Genomic DNA, 15,864 nt, shown 5'->3' with positions numbered 1-15,864 from the left:
TCACCCAATCTTTTGCCACCCTCAGAGTCTAGCTTTGGATTATTTTGTGTGTGTGTGTGGGAGGAAGGATCTAAATTGGCTGAAGGCTTGGGGGGGGAAATGCCCATTCTAATTGCATCATTACCAGGACAACCCAAGGACAATCCAGATAAAGATTTTCCAGGAGTTAATAAAGCTGATTGTTACATCCTGACCTGGCATTATTGCCCACAGGAAAACTGACTCAATCACACACTGAAGGCTCTTAAACTATTGTTCAAAATAATCTGGTTCAATCAAGGTGCTCTTATGCACAGTGCTCTGTTGTCTTGCAATCTTTTCTGACAAAAAAGACTCCACCTCTGATTTTATCAAGTCTCCTCCACATTCCAATGCAGCAAAGTGCTTTTCTCAGGATCTCTGCCTTGGATTTTTACTGGGACCTTCACTCAAGTCCTTGCTCTGACCCCTAGCTCTGCTGCTGGAACTCCAAAGCCTCCCAGTTTCTATATATCTAAAGACTGCCTGGATACTTGGTGTTTCCACAGACAAAAGTCCATTCAGGATACGAAAAAACACCATGGAATGGACAGCAACACAGACTGCTTTATCATAAGTCAGACCCTTGATTTATTGCAGCCAGTATTGTCTACTTTGATTGACAGTTCACCACAGACTCAGCCAGAGGTCTCTCACATCATCTAGCATGATCCTTTAAAGTGAAGATGCCAGGAATTGAAATGGGATCTTTTGCATGCAAATCCGATACTCTGCCAGTGAGCCACAGCTTCTCCCTCTGTGTTCCCTACTCTACCATCTTCTTTCTCTCCCCTGCCAACATGTCTCTTGAGTTTACTCCTCGCACAGTGTAAGAGTGGGTGCTGGGAATAGTTATTTTACTGTGGTCATTATAGCATTTAGTATTTACAAGCATGTCTGATGTTATTCTGACTGCACAAATGCATTTTATATCCTACTCAAATGCTCTCTCTATTTTTCAGTAATCTGGATCTCAGTGCTTTCCCCGGACTTGACTAAAAAAATTGTCCCTTTGTTGAAACGGTTTATGATTCCTTACCTCTATCACTCCTCACCCACCCACAAAATCTTCCACAATTCCTGTTTTTCTCCCACAGAGGATCAACCTATTACATGAGTAGTCCATTGCTGCAACCCTTAAAACAATTTCCTGGGAGCAAACTCCACTGAATACAATGGGACTTACTTCTGAGTAGACTTGCTTAGGATTGTTCCCTATATCTCACATCAAGGGCTGTGTCTACGCCTCTGCTCTGGAGTAGAACAAGAAAGGCACAGAGTGCAGAACTCCTCTTTCTGAGAGTCTCTACCATTATGGCTTTTTTTGGTTAAAGATGCAAGTTTCTAGCCTTTTATGGCCACAAATGTATGTCTGAAAGTGTATATAAGCAATGTTGCTGAAATCTCAGAAGCCAGAAATTGAGCAAGTTTAGACTATCCTGGGCTAGAGGGATCAATAATATGACTCAATAGGAGGCAGTTTCTGGTGGTCATTAAAAATGATTAAACTACAGGAATTCCCCATGGAAACTTTGCAACTACCTGACTTTTCCCACATCCCCGGGACTACCAAGGGTTTTCTGGTAAAAAGTGCAATTGTCATAACTGGCACCAGAGGTCACTGTAACTCCAGTTATCTAATAGGCCCAGAAAAACCATTTGGTCCTCCAACTGCTGTGACTTCCCCCTTTCCCTATTCTGCACCACTTGAGTGCATTGGATACTTGCTCGGTTGTTTGAATCTATCAAGGGCCCCATGCACTTTCCCTGGTAGCCTTAAATAGAAGTAGGCTAGTATGAAGCAAGTGCTTGAAACCAAGTATGTCTCCTGGGCTGGATAAGACCAAACACCTACCCAGGGGTCATTTTCTAGAAAAATAGGTGGTGAAGCTCATTAGCATACCTCATTAGCATATGCTGCCCCTCCCCCTTCAGCCAAAAGCAACTTGATGCAAGAAAGAAGAGCCCTGGGTAAGTGAGACCTGCTTGGGCTGGCTCCAGCCCAAGCAGGCCTTGCTCGCCTGGGGCTCTCCTGGGCCACCACCACCCCCAATCAAAAGGCCAGCAAGCCACCCACCGCCCAAAATCACATAAGAAGTGGAGAAAGGGTGGCATGGGCTTCTCCAAGGGTTAATGTGGGCTGCTGGGGGTGTGGCAAAGCTTCTGGTGGCTGGCTGGCTGCCCACTCTCCTAATCCAGGGATTGTTATGCAGCTGTACCTACTGATCAATGGACAAGGTAGGTGGAGAGGAAGAGGCGGAACCCTCAGAAAGGTTCAGGAGCTGCACAACAGTGAGCTCCTGTTGAATCTGAGGCCTGCACCTATTTATTCCAGAATTCCATGATCCAGCTAAAGATTTTCAAAAACACTGTTGTTTATTTGTATTATACGAATACACAAAAACTTCAGATGGAATGTGGAGTCTCAGAAGACTCCTTCCCTTTTCTCTTTCAGAGAGAGGAAAGCCTCTTCCAAGAGGGTGACTGCCATGGCCTCTGTTTGCATCATCTAAAACCATACATATGCTGACTGATACAAATTTAATCAAATGGCTACGTCCTATATATAACATGCATATACAAAAATTATGCAGATTTAATAAACTGACTAAAATATATAAATAATGGCATGCATCCAATCATCCACTTAGTAGAGGGGGGCTTTCCCAGTTCTCCCTCCAGCTGCAGCCCACTGAGCACCCCCCCCCCATCTGGTTCCAGGGAGGGAGTTTCACTAGATACTCAGGAACAGCATGGAGAGAAATTGGGGCTTACAGCGACATGGGGAACTGGCAGAAATCACCATCCCCCCTTCCACAAATGGAAGCAATGTTGTATCGTTGGTGGAAATACATGGTTGTCACATGTCACTATTTAATGATGTTATTACTGCATCTGTCAGTTTCTGTGTAGATAAGAAAAGCCGCACAACTGGATGACCCACAAGCAAGGAAGGGTCTCCACAAGTAAGAAGAGTCTCTGTATATGTATTTGGGGGAATTCCTGAGGGATAAAGAAAAATATGACTTTGTAAATTAATAAACAAGAGAGACACCTCTAAGGGGGGAGGGGAAGGACCACCAAAACTATAAAGACTGAAAATGCCTCAGAGGGGATGGAAAGCTGACAGCAGCTGAGCATCGATCAAATAAATAAAAAGGTGGGAGGGATGAAAAATTAACCTGGTCAAGTCCATGAGAGTTAAACAATCCTGGAAGATGGAGGAGATTTAAAACTGTTCTCCCTCCCAGAATTCCTCATGGGTTCCCAGCTTGTAAATAAGAACAACAGACTAAACTATTTTAATCAAAGACATAATGCTTTGAATAAATTTAGTCAATTTTCAGCTCATTAGCAAATTGTTACAGACAGACTTATCCTCCCTGAATTCATCTACTTTTCTAAAAGCCACCTCTCAGCTGGTGCCTTGTGGTAATGAATTCCATAAAGTCAGTCCACCATGTAAGAAATGCTGCCTTCTGTCTGTCCTGAACCTACTGGGAATTGACTTCCTAGGACAACTCCGTTTCCCATGATTCTGAGAAAAAGAAACAAGCTGGATTTTGATTTGTTTACTTCCTTCACATCATATGTGCTCACTTATCCAATTACAAGCTAACACTCTTGCTTTCCTCTGCCTCAAATAAGAGCTGTGAGAAGGGCAGGGAAAGTACTTACCCATCGGCCCTGGAAGCCCAGGAGGGCCAGTTGGCCCTGTGATACCCGTTTCAATAAAACTGTTTGACAGAAGAGGGTCCCCTATGACAAAGAGCAAGGAGAGATCAGAGGGTGGGCTGTGATCCTTTGGAAACTAGACAGGTTGCGAAAGAAGCCTATCCTGCAATGATCACAAGGATAAAGTTCAGCAAACAGACACAAAGGAAAACTCCATTTCAAGAGCTCACCCTCACACTAAGCCATTTTCTTCAGCAGTTGCTGTTGAAGGTCAATATGTACCACTATGAACCTGAGCATCCATGCCAAGGCCAGGGTCAGCAACATTATATAGTTAAACAGCCAATCAAAATTTAGATCAACAAAGAGCTAGTATTTCAGAAAGCTGATTTTCACCGCCCAAATAGCCAAGTTAACATTACTGATAATTGATGCATTGACTAATAATCCATAAAGTTTCTGCAGCCCAAAAAAATGGTTGTTGGGAGTTCTTTACTAGCAGGTTGAACAGGAAATCTCACCATGAGTAATAAATATACACAGGACAAACCTGCACAATTTATTTTTGTGCATTGGCATAAATCTGTGCATGGTTCACACATGGATTACAGGCTGGCAACTGTTCATCTCTATCATTTTTCTTTTTGTAGAGGATATCTCAGAAACCCTTTAGTCCCATAACAATCTTTTTCCTGCCATTCCCTTCACATATTGGTTATTCTAGCAATCCATCTATCCTTCTAATATATCTTGACTTCAAGATGTTTCTTTCAGAAATAACTTTTTATTATAGTAGGGATTTCAGGGGAAAAGATATTCAGAGGTGTTTTGCTATTGCTTGCCTCTGGGTGGCTATACTGGATTTCTGCAGTGGTTTCCCATCCAAATACTAAACACAGCTGACCCTGCTTAGCTTCTGTGATCAGGTCTGCCCACGCTATCCAGGTCAGAGCAAAAATAGAACCATATTTGTACTAAATCAGTCTAGGACCACACTCTATATATCCAATGCCCCATTTAAAAGGAAAAGATGCTGTAAATTTGCCTCCATGCTAGAAAGGAGATGATAGTATCTAATGACAGATTCTTACCACTAAGGGTACATCAATATCCAATTCTGACATATTTATTACCTATGTTATCCCCCCCCCCGATGAACCCAAAAAGATGATATCCATAAACCAAGTTTGTTATTCATTTTATCTGTTTAAAAACATCCTCACCATTTTGTAAACTAATTTACTACCCACCTTCTATACATACAACTGTTTTTCCTAATTCTATTTCATTGTGCTTGCACGTGAAAGCTCACACCTTGAATAAAATTTTGTTTGTCTTAAAGGTGCTGCAGGACTCTAACTTTGTTCTAGAACCATAGGTTGCTGATACCTGTGCTAAGATATGAAACTGCAGGTGTTAAAGGTACATACATTTTTCTCAAGTGATGAATATTTGAGTCTGCATAAGTATGAGGAGTTACCTGGGCTAAAACCATGAATCCACACTCCTGAGCAATGCTGCCCTATATAGTTAGCCAACTGAGGCTATAGGTCAATGTGTTTTCTAGTTCCTAGATTCTGTACTGACTCTACCCATTCAGGCTGGTCACTGGATCACCCTGACCTGAAAGAACTATAAAAGCTTCTGTTTTGCAACATCCCAGAGTAAAAACAGCTGATTCTTGGCTCACGATTTCTGGCTCTCTGTAGCCAATTTTTTTTTTTTGGGGGGGGGGCTGTCAAGTTGCAGCCAACTTCTGGCAAGAGATGTTCAGAGGTTGTTTGCCATTGTCTACCTCTGTGTAGCTATCTTGGTATTCCTTGGTGGTCTCCCATCCAAGTACTAACCAGGGCTGACCCTGCTTAGCTCCTGAGATCTGACCAGATCAGGCTAGCCTGGGCTATCCAGAACAGGACGTGAAGCAGAATATGTATTCTCTAATATCCATTTTTGTCTATCCATACTCCTTTCCCCAGTTATATGCTTACTATATCACACTGATTTAGAGGTATTTGGTACAAGATCGCCACTCTGGGCCAACAATCCTTGTATAGTCAGGAAAGGAGTCTCTGGTTCCTCTTCTATGCCTTGCTCCCACCATTCTGCAGTCCTATACCACTGCTACTTCATTTCAAAACAGAGGGGGTTATCAGTGGTTGAAGCAAGGTGCAAGAGAAGGAAATCAGCTCCTGTTTAACAAGGGGTTCCTTTGTTTTAGTTAAACCAGAGCTCTTGCCCACATTTTCAACATTACTTACTGATCAATTCCTCGATCATGAAGCAAGCAAGCTGAAAGGATGACATTTCATATTTAAAACAATTGCATTCTCAAAAAGCTGGCAGGGCCTCCTCTCTTTTTGCACATAGCTACTTACTGTGATCTGGGATTTCTGATATCTTTGGCCCTACTGGGGCAGGTGGACCTGGTGGGCCAGGGGGACCTGGGAGGCCAGGTAAGCCCTTCTCTCCAGGGAAGCCCCTTGCACCATCCTTTCCTGGAGGACCCGGAGGGCCTGGAGGACCTAGAGGGAAAGCAGGAAAACAGGAAAACAAAGGGGTGAGATGGGCTAAGAGAGTCGGCTTCTTTCATTGCCTATTGGCAATACACAGGCATGGCTGGAAAGAGAAGAGCCACACAGGCACCACACAGGCACGGCTGTGTCTATGCCCAGACAGTATTGAAGCACAGGGAAAGCACAGATTTAATGGTGAGCACAGAAACCACCTTCCTGAAAATCTCAGCTTTCACTTTTTAAAGAGAGATCAAGTTTCTAGTCTTCAAGGCTGTGAAGGAAGCCTCAAAGACGGCTGAAATTTCAGATGCCAGAGAAGGTGCTGAATAAGATTCCTAGTGGTTACTTTATATTATTAATAATAATCTCAGCGTGTACCTCTACTATAAAGCAGGGGTTTACAATGTAAAATGTCAATATATGGGAGACAATAGGGGGAACATGAGAAGATGGAGACAGGGAAAAACTGGGGAAATGTGCGTGGCTGTGGGTGAAGCATCAGTATCTTTGCCCTTGCCACGATCGGTAAACACAAGAACAAATCATGCAAAACAGTAGGAATTATGCCAATGTGCCAAATTTAGAGAAGGGGCAGAGTTTCACCTCTCTGCAAAGAATCAGGACTGCCTGGCTGAACAATTTTAATTTTCCTTTTAGTATGGAATACCCTCAGGCAATTTTGGCCAGAGAAGGCTTCAAAAGGCAGTGTTTCATTCATCAGCATCATAGCCAGGTGAGGCACCTGGAAACTAAGCATACCACAGCCAGTTCTCACCACCAGAATGATTAGCCTGAAAGGAGCAGAATGAGGAGACACTGTCCTGGAATTGTCACAATGTCATCCTCCGCTCCTCCCTTTTATCCTCACAATGACCCTGTAAGGTAGGTTAGATGGAGAGTTTGGGACTGGCCCAAGGCCAGCCAGCAAGCTTCCATGGCAGAAGAGGATTCAAACCTTGGTCTCCCACATTATAATCTGACACTAAATGTCAACTGAGATCAAGGCTATAGGCAAACTTACAATTGCATGAGCATAGTTTAGGCATAGAAGGAAACACCCTGGAACCCACCAGTTAAGGCTTTATATATTGTTGTGACTGGGAATATATTTCTGCCTTTAATACATATTTCTACATTTAATACAGAACAAGGTCATGGCCATAGAATGATCTTCAGTTCTGTACTTGCAAGAGAGCCAGTATGGTGTAGTGTTTAAGTGTGCAGACTCTAATCTGGGAGGACCAGTTTTGATTCCCCACTCTCCACATGCAACTGCTGGAGTGGCCTTGGGTCAGTCATAACTCTCTCAGAGCTGTTCTGTTCAAGAGCACTTTCTGTTAGAGCTCTCTCAGCTCCACCTACCTCACAGGGTGTCTGTTATGGGGAGGGGAAGAGAAAAGCGATTGTAAGCCATTCTGAGACTCCTTCAGGTAGTAAGGGTGGGGTATAAAGTCAAATTCTTCTTCTCTCTTCTTAGTGTCCAAACAAAGCATAATGGCCCTTGCAGGCACATGTGCCGAGAATGCACCACTGTCAGAAGTCAGGCCAGAGTGTCCACAAATGCAACTTTTAAAAGGGTTATAGTTGCGCCTTGAAGTTGGGAAATGTGTATTGCCATACTTTTCTTTCTCTACTGCACCAGGATAGAAGAACTTGCAGCAAACAGCCACCCTTTTATACCTCATTTATTTCAAGGCCACGATTTCTTAATGTACTGAAGCTTACAATCCTATAAAGCCAAGGGAATGGAGGTTTTGAAGAAGCAACAGGAAGTGTTGCTCCTCAGGTTCCGGGGGCAAGGCCACAATGCCCTTTGCTGCCGGGATCTGGTAGGCTTGACCCCTCTTCCCAGCACACAGGTCTTTAACACCAACCACCTTCCAAGGAGGATTGATCCCAAAAACATATTTTTTGCTCCTCCCCCCAAAAAATCCCTCCCTCTGGCCTTGCATCTCACTAAACACTGAGCAGCATGCCAGTGGCATTTTGCATAAGCAAGAGCTGTCTTTTTTCTTCTCTTCATTTTTAATGTCTGTGATTCCTTTATTCCCTCTGCTTTAGAATTATGACTATGCTCTAGGCAATCAGTGGAGATCAGAAAGCTCTTTATTGCACCCGCTGGAATGCTGAGGATATTTTTCCCATCCATTCACCCACCCCCTAAGCTGCCAACTGTATGCTTCATTCAGAAAACCAGACAGTGCCTCTTTCTTTCTGACTCTCTCCCCAGGACATTTACATAGTTGAGCACACCTGGGAAGTTGGCACTCCAGGCTATTGGTTAGACCAACCTTGGTTGCAAGGAAGAGGCTGAAAAGGAAAACAGAGCACCAGGACATTTTCACTATTCTGTGGCTTATACACCTGGTTGCTGCCCTCCCTGCACAGCAAAATACAACAGGGTACCATTAATACTCTGCTAGACTAGAAAAGGCATTATAAAATATAACGATCAGAGATTTTTCTACACATTAATCCAACTAACTTGACAAACATGTCCTGAAAGGGTAGTCATGCATCCGGAGCGCCCCTTCTGTCTCTGAGCCTTTTGTGAGGCAAAGATTCTTTCACTGCATGCAGAAATTCCATTTCCCATACTGAGCTCTCGAAACAAGGGAGAATAAAAACTAAAAATAAATGGGTGTTTAAAAAATTTCCTTTTTATTTACATAAAATAAAAAATGAAACTGAGCTCAGCTTTGGAAAGATCTGACTGTAGACCTTTATGGAGGCTTTAGGGGCACAGCAAAAGGTGTTTGTTCAGTAAGGGTTTGGAAAGCTGGCTGTGGCCACACAGCGAAACAGTAGACGTTCTGAGATGAGTCATGACTCTTCACAAATCTTGCAGTACTCCTTGAGAGATTATATATTGTCGCAGCTTGCTCCTCTTTCATGCAAAACATTTCCTTAGGTTGGGGGGTGGGGAATGGGCCATTAGCTATTCCAAGTATCTGAAATGGAGTCATACCCCAACAATCTAGGTGGGAGATGAACAGTAATGGAGATGTTGGTCTGAGAAAAGAAACAGCATGTATTGCTTAGAGGCTGGAGAGCGTGTTTTGGATCTGCCTGCTTTTGTGTTCATTGTCTAATCAATGTGTATTTTTGAAGGTAGGCACACCAAGGTTTACACATGCATTTCCCCAGCAACAAAATGCTGGGGTGGAAGGAGGAAACACAGGCAGAGAAAATGCAGTTTCCCCATAATAGATGCAGCAGTGTATATGTAATGGGTGAGGAGAGAAAACAACAGCTGTATGACAACGGTGCATTTCTTGCACAATTATCTAAAAATTTCAAAAAACAAAGATTTTCAAGACATTCAAGCACAGATCCAGCAATGCAAGAGGCACATGGAGATGCACAGATCACAAATGTCTCTTTCACAGTTATTTGATGCTAGTAAAAGTAGTTATCTGCCTCCTGGACTATTGGGGCTGAAAGCCCTCAGGGCATTAATCAAGGCTGGAATTCGACTTTGCTGGAACAGGAGTTATCAGGTACACTCTGCACTCCGCAAATGCCAAGCAACAGATCTCAAGCTCTGCAGGACCTGGGAGAGCTCCCAGCCAAGAGAGATGTTGCTTCAACTTAGTTTCAGCTCTCCCAAGCACCTAAATAGCAAAGCAATCCTGCCTGGTGGCCAAGTCTCGCCCCTTAGCATATAGCAAGCAGGAATTTAAAGGAGCAGTGCACCTTTTGAGCTTGGTGAGAAAGAGAAGTAGTTAAGGTTGTGAATGGCTTTAAGAATACCAGCACCTTAAACTTGAACTCAGAAAAAAACAAGCAGTTAAATTATATTTTGCATTATATTATGCATTAAATTATATTTTCAGATTGGCTTGTTTCAGTCAAAAGAATAACCTATGTATTTTGCACCAGTTGAAGTTTCTGAGTTATCTTTAAGAACAGCCCCAGACTGTGTGTGTTACAACAGTTGAATTTCAAGGTTACAGCAGCATGGATTAGGGAGGTCAGGTTGGCTGACTCTATAAGGGGAGATCATTTCCCAGCTAAATGAGGTTGAAAAGGAAAGGCACTCGTAGGGACAATTCACAGATTACAGAGTACCCTCACGCTGTCTAACAGTCAGATGTAAATTTTGGGTTCTCCTCAGTTCCCCTGCATATAGTGCCAAAATTCTGATTGAGACTTCTTGTGGAAAAGGGGCTTCATCCTCCCACCCCCAAGCTGTTTTTCTGGTCTGAAATGGCCCATGAAAGGAGGGGAGGTTGTAGCCCTTTTTCCATTTGCACTGTGGTTCCTACATCTGGCACCACACATTTGGGAACTGTGGGAAATCTGCAATCCATGTTAATGAGGTGGGGACCCCAGACCCTACCTGTGTACTCCATAATGTGTGAATTGGCCATATAAGCCACCACACCAACCTGCTTTTCCAACACAAAGTTTGGATCAAGAAGAACCTCCCAAGCTCTTCACTGAACCTGCAAAGTGAAGGAATCAAAGATCCCTTCTGGATCGTCTTTAGCATCACTTCCTTCATGTTGGGAATGGATTCAGTTTTAGCTTGTTCTCCCTCAGCTACTCAACCTCAGCATCCAGGCACCAGCCTGGGACCAAAACAGCTACTTCTGGAAGCTTATTTAAAGAAACAGAGAACTGTGTGTCATTGGTATAGTGAAGCTACTGACAACCTGTTCAACAGCCTCACATTGCTATTAAAAGGCACTGGGAACAACACAGATCAGTTGAACTCCACAGGTTAAGACCTAATTTGTGGTGTCATTAATAACAACTGACTGAGTTCGGACAGTTAGAAAAGACCAAAACTATTTAAGCAATATTCGCAGCATACCTAGACAGCCAATGAGATGTAATAGTGCTTACAGTGTCAGACTAGGCCTCAGAAAACCCATTCAGTCATGCCATTCAGTCATGAATTAGACAGATCTTGGACCTGTCACCCAAATCCTGACCTACTATACAAGACTGTTTTAGAGATTAGAATGTTAAAGGGTAGAACAGAGTACGCCACCTTGAGCTCCTTAGAGGAAGGGCAGGATAGAAATAGCCCAGTTTCCAGATTACTTAATAGGATGGAGTGGATTAATTGGATAGAGTGGGCTGCTGACAGATCAAGAAGCACTGAAAAGGAAACATTCCCTCCATTCATGTGTGAAAAGAAATTATCCATCAGAATGACTAGGGTTGCCAAGTCCAATTCAAGAAATATCTAGGGGCTTTGGGAGTGCAGCCAGGAGACTTTGGGGGTGAAGCCAGGAGACATTGGGGTGGAGTCAGGAGCAGGATTGTTGACAAGCATAACTGAACTCCAAAGGGTGTTCAGGTCATCACATTTAAAGGGATCACACATCTTTTTAAATGCCTTCCCTCCATTGGAAATAATGAAGGATGGGGTACCTTCTTTGGGAGCTCATAAAATTGGACCCCCTGGTCCAATCCTTTTGAAAGTTGGAGGGTGTTTTGAGGAGAAGCATCAGATGCCATGCTGCAAATTTGGTGCATCTACCTCAAAAAGCAGCTCCACCTCAGAGCCCCAGATACCTGCAGATCGATTCTCCATTATACCATATGGGAATCGGTCTCCATAGGGAATAATGGGAGTGCCCAGCAGACACTTCCCTCCCCACTCCCCACCCCCTTTCTGATGACCCTGAAGCAGGGGGAGGCCCTCCAAACCAGGGGATCCCCTGCCCCCACCTGGTGATTGGCAACCCTAACAATGGCTAAACTGATCTCCAACTCCAAATTAAGCCTGAACCAGGTTGAAAATGGCCAAGAGCAGATATGTCATTCTCTGAAGTTCCTCTGTGACCACCCTTTCAATCAATGGTGCCTGTATGTGTGTAAAGTGCCATCAAGACACTTTACACACATACCTCCTTCAAATCATGAAGGAGGAGAAGTCTGTCAAGAGATATCAGTTAGAACAGCTAATCTGGACCTCCAGCCTCGTGTATGTCTGGAGACCAACTGCTGGGAGGAGACAGTGGGGGAGGAGTTGTTGCTTTCATGTCCTTGAAGACTTCCTGGAAGCATCTGGCTGGTCACAGCTGGAAACAGGATGCTGGAGTAAATGGACCCTGTATCAGGTCTGGCCAGGCTTTTTGCACAGTTCTTACGTTATGAACGATACAGAGTACATTTTTGGCTTTGTGTGTCTTGCAGCTGAAGACCAGGAGCGTGCAGAGAGAGGAAAGGAGGAGGGAAGGGTTTTGGTCTTCCCTTGCACTCCCCCAAAGTCCAGGGAGGTCCTGAAGTGGGACATGAGAGAGGAGTTGGGCCTGGGAGGGATTGAGGAGTGTGGGGGGGGGGACAAATGGGTCCTCTGTGGGGTAGTGCTGGCTGGTTAATGTTTAACTCCAAATGGCCAGGGGCGACTTTCTCTGGGATGCCTTCCAAACCCAATAAACATTAAGCAGACCCACAGAGACGGCAGACACGCTGCCAAAAATAATCACAGTTCCATGTTAGCTCCTTTCCTTGCCAGGTCCCTGGCCTAGTTTGCATAGGGAAGCAATCTCACTCCCTCTCCTTCCCCCAGTCAACCCAAAGCTACAGGGACGTATCCCTAGTTTAGTCTGGGCAGTCAGTCAACTTCCTCAGATACCCTAGTCCAGGGTTTCTCAAACTTCTGATAGTTGAGGCACGCTTTCCCCCTGAATTACAATTGAAGGCACGCTTCACTCTTGCATCCGAAACAGCTTACTTTTAGAATGTGAGCAAGCAAGATTGGCTTGCCCTCAGAGGGGTCCACTGGCCTTGTGTTTCTGTTTGAGTCATTTTCCTGACCACCCATCCTTAGAAGGTAGACAGACCAGAGCAGAAACTTGCGAAGAGCAGCAAAAAGATGGATAACTGATTGTACTGGGCATGACTGTATGATCTGATCACTGCAAATGTGGAGAAGCACAGTAGACTCACTCAAGCACTTCTAGCTGATTATAAGAAAGCAAGGCAAGAATAAGAAACGATGCAGAGCAAAGCAGGCAGCCTCTTTTGTGCTTTGGGATCACAAAAACCTTTAATTATTTAATGACTCCATTTATTGTTGCACATTAGCCATTCCCTCATGGCAGTCCAGTGTGCCCAAAATTACAGTTTTGCAGATTGCTTCTCTGACAGCCAGCATGGCATAGTTGGATAGACATGAGAACTTGCTGATACGCTAAACAGAAATTCTTGTACCCAGATTGTGGCATTAATTCTTGGAACTCTCAAGAGCCTATGACAAAGTCAAGCCTTTTAAGATGGCAAAGAAATAGTTAAGGGAAGAGCTTTGAAGGAGAGCTGCCAATCAAAGATAACTCAAACAGGAGGAGGAGGCATGCAAAATCTCATTAGCTATCATCACCAGTTAACTACTAAATACCCTTACAAGCCAACGCTGAAATTCTGCAACTCTGAGGTTCTGCATTTAGGTAGAAAAAATCAAATGCATAAAAATAAGATGGGGGAGACTCACTTTGGTAGTACTATGCAAGAAAAGGATCTAGGGGTCTTAGTGGACCATACACTGAACATGAGTCAACATTGTGATACGGTAGCTAAAAAGGCAAATGAGATTTTGGGCTGAATCAATAGAAGTATAGTGTTCAGGTCACGCAAGGTGATGGTATCACTTTACTCTTGTTAGGCCTCACCTACAATATTGTGTTTCATTCTGGACACCACAATCTAAGAAAGATACAGACAAGCTAGAATGTGTCCAAAGGAGGGCAACAAAGATGGTGAGGGATCCGGAGACCAAGTCCTATGAGGAAAGGCTGAAGGAGCTGGGTACGTTTAGCCTGGAGAGGAGGCAACTAAGAGATATGATAACCATCTTCAAGTACTTGGAGGGATATCATATAAAACAGGGGTGGCTAAACTGCAGCTTGGGAGCCACATGTGGCTCTTTCACACATACCGTGTGGCTCTCGAAACCCCCACCACCCCATTGACTGGCAGCTTGGAGAATGCATTTAAAGTTGCTTTCTTTCCACCTCTCTCCCCCCATCTATTTGCTTTCTTTCTTTCCACCTTCCTTCCTTCCATCTTGCAGCTCTCAAACATCTGACGTTCATGTCCTGCCACTCTCAAACATCTGATGTTTATTCTTTGTGGCTCTTACATTAAGCAAGTTTGGCCACTCCAATATAAAGGATGCTGCAGAGTTGTTTTCTGTTGCCCCAGAAGGTCGGATCAGAACCAATGGGTTGAAATTAAATCAAAAGAGTTTGTGACTAACCATTAGGAAGAACTTCCTGACATTGAGGGCAGCTCCTCAACAGGCTTCCTTGGGAGGTGGTGGGCTATCCTTCTTTGGAGGTTTTTAAACAGAGGCTAAATGGCCATCTGACAACAATGCTAATTCTTTGAACTTAGGCAGATCGTGGGCAGGAAGGGTTGCATCAGTGCTTAGTTCTCATGGCCCCTTCTCACACACCCAGGGAAATGCTGATCACCATGTTGGGGTCAGGAAGCATTTTTTCTCCAGGCCAGTTTGGCCAGGGATCGTGGAGGCTTTTTGCCATCTTCTGGGCATGGAGCAGGGGTCACTGGAGGTGTATGTGGGAGGACGTATTTGTGAATTTTCTGCATTGTGCAGCAGGCCTGTAGCTACGTTGGGGCCCAGGCGAGGAGTCCAGACCTCACCAAACCCCTGTGTTAGCCTTCTGGCCCCACTGTTGCTCTTCCTCTTTTTCCTTCAAGGTTTTTTTTCTTGCCATGGCATTATGAGGACAGAGCTCTGTGCAGCATGCCTGGGCTTTGCAGGGCTGAAGAGGAATGAGAGGAAGAGGCAGCGAGGGGAGAGATACTCCCACTGAAAAGAAGCATTTGGGAGCTGACCCCCCTCCCAACAGCAGTTGGGAGCTGCAGACTCCCAAGGTCAGTCCAACTGGCTGCCACCTTGGAGGAGTCTGGGCTTTCTCTCTGGGCTCCCAGCACAACACCCCTGCTGAGTGCCCTCCCTGGCTCTGCTGCCTCCCAATCTCTCCCATCCTGGGAAGCCACAATGGGTTCGGGTGGGACTCATTGCAGCTGGGAGAGAGCAGCTGGGCCATGGCTGCTCCTCCTCCTGTTGCTTCTGCCACTGTTTGGCATGCACCTTAGCCCCACTGGCCAGCCAGCTGGACTGAGGTGGCACTACCTTGCTACCTCCCTCGCTCCCTCTCGTGTAGTAGGTAGGTTATCGCTTTCCTCCAAGCGACAACCTACTTGGCAGTTGAGGCCAGGAGGCATGTGCTCAGGAGTGCTCAGGGGGCACAGCCACTCAGAGGGTCCCAGCAGTGCCTCCCACTTGAAGGCAAACTAGGTGTTCATCAACAGCACTGCAATCACGCCTGCAACGGCTGCCTTCTCCGGGGCTCACCTCACCAGCGCCTGCCCAGCCTGCTCCAGTTGCCCTGCTCTGGCTGGCAGGCCTGCCTTTTCTGGAGCTGCAGCCTGGATCCTCCAATGACCAGAACTGCCAGCTAGGGGTGGGGTGGTGGTGCCACCACCAAACCCAGACTTCCAACATCCCCCTGCTCAAGGGCCACTTCCATCCCATCACTTGAAAGATTTGAAGAAAGTGGTGTCGCTTTGCTGTTTGGTGTGTTTTTTTGCCCCTGCCTCCCCCCCAAACAAAAATTGTGATTTTGTGGCCCACCAAATTTTAAATCCTGGCTATGGCCCTGATGTGTAGGGG

The 15,864-nt window shown here is 45.0% G+C and overlaps 1 protein-coding gene across 2 annotated transcripts in view; it reads right to left on the bottom strand.

The window, feature by feature from the left end:
* Window positions 1-15,864, bottom strand: part of EMID1 (EMI domain containing 1) — an 88,597-nt gene that overhangs the window by 17,045 nt on the left and 55,688 nt on the right. For both annotated transcript variants that reach the window (XM_060249302.1, XM_060249301.1), the window contains exons 9-10: window positions 6,069-6,215; window positions 3,697-3,777 (exon numbers count right to left, since the gene is read on the bottom strand). In XM_060249302.1, coding sequence (XP_060105285.1) covers window positions 3,697-3,777; window positions 6,069-6,215 — 228 coding nt within the window. The remainder of the gene's footprint in view (window positions 1-3,696; window positions 3,778-6,068; window positions 6,216-15,864) is intronic.

This window comes from Heteronotia binoei, chromosome 11, assembly GCF_032191835.1.
Source record: "Heteronotia binoei isolate CCM8104 ecotype False Entrance Well chromosome 11, APGP_CSIRO_Hbin_v1, whole genome shotgun sequence".
Taxonomy (NCBI): Eukaryota; Metazoa; Chordata; class Lepidosauria; order Squamata; family Gekkonidae; genus Heteronotia; species Heteronotia binoei.
The sequence above is the reverse complement of the archived record's forward strand: the minus strand, read 5'-3'. Positions and strand labels throughout refer to the sequence as shown.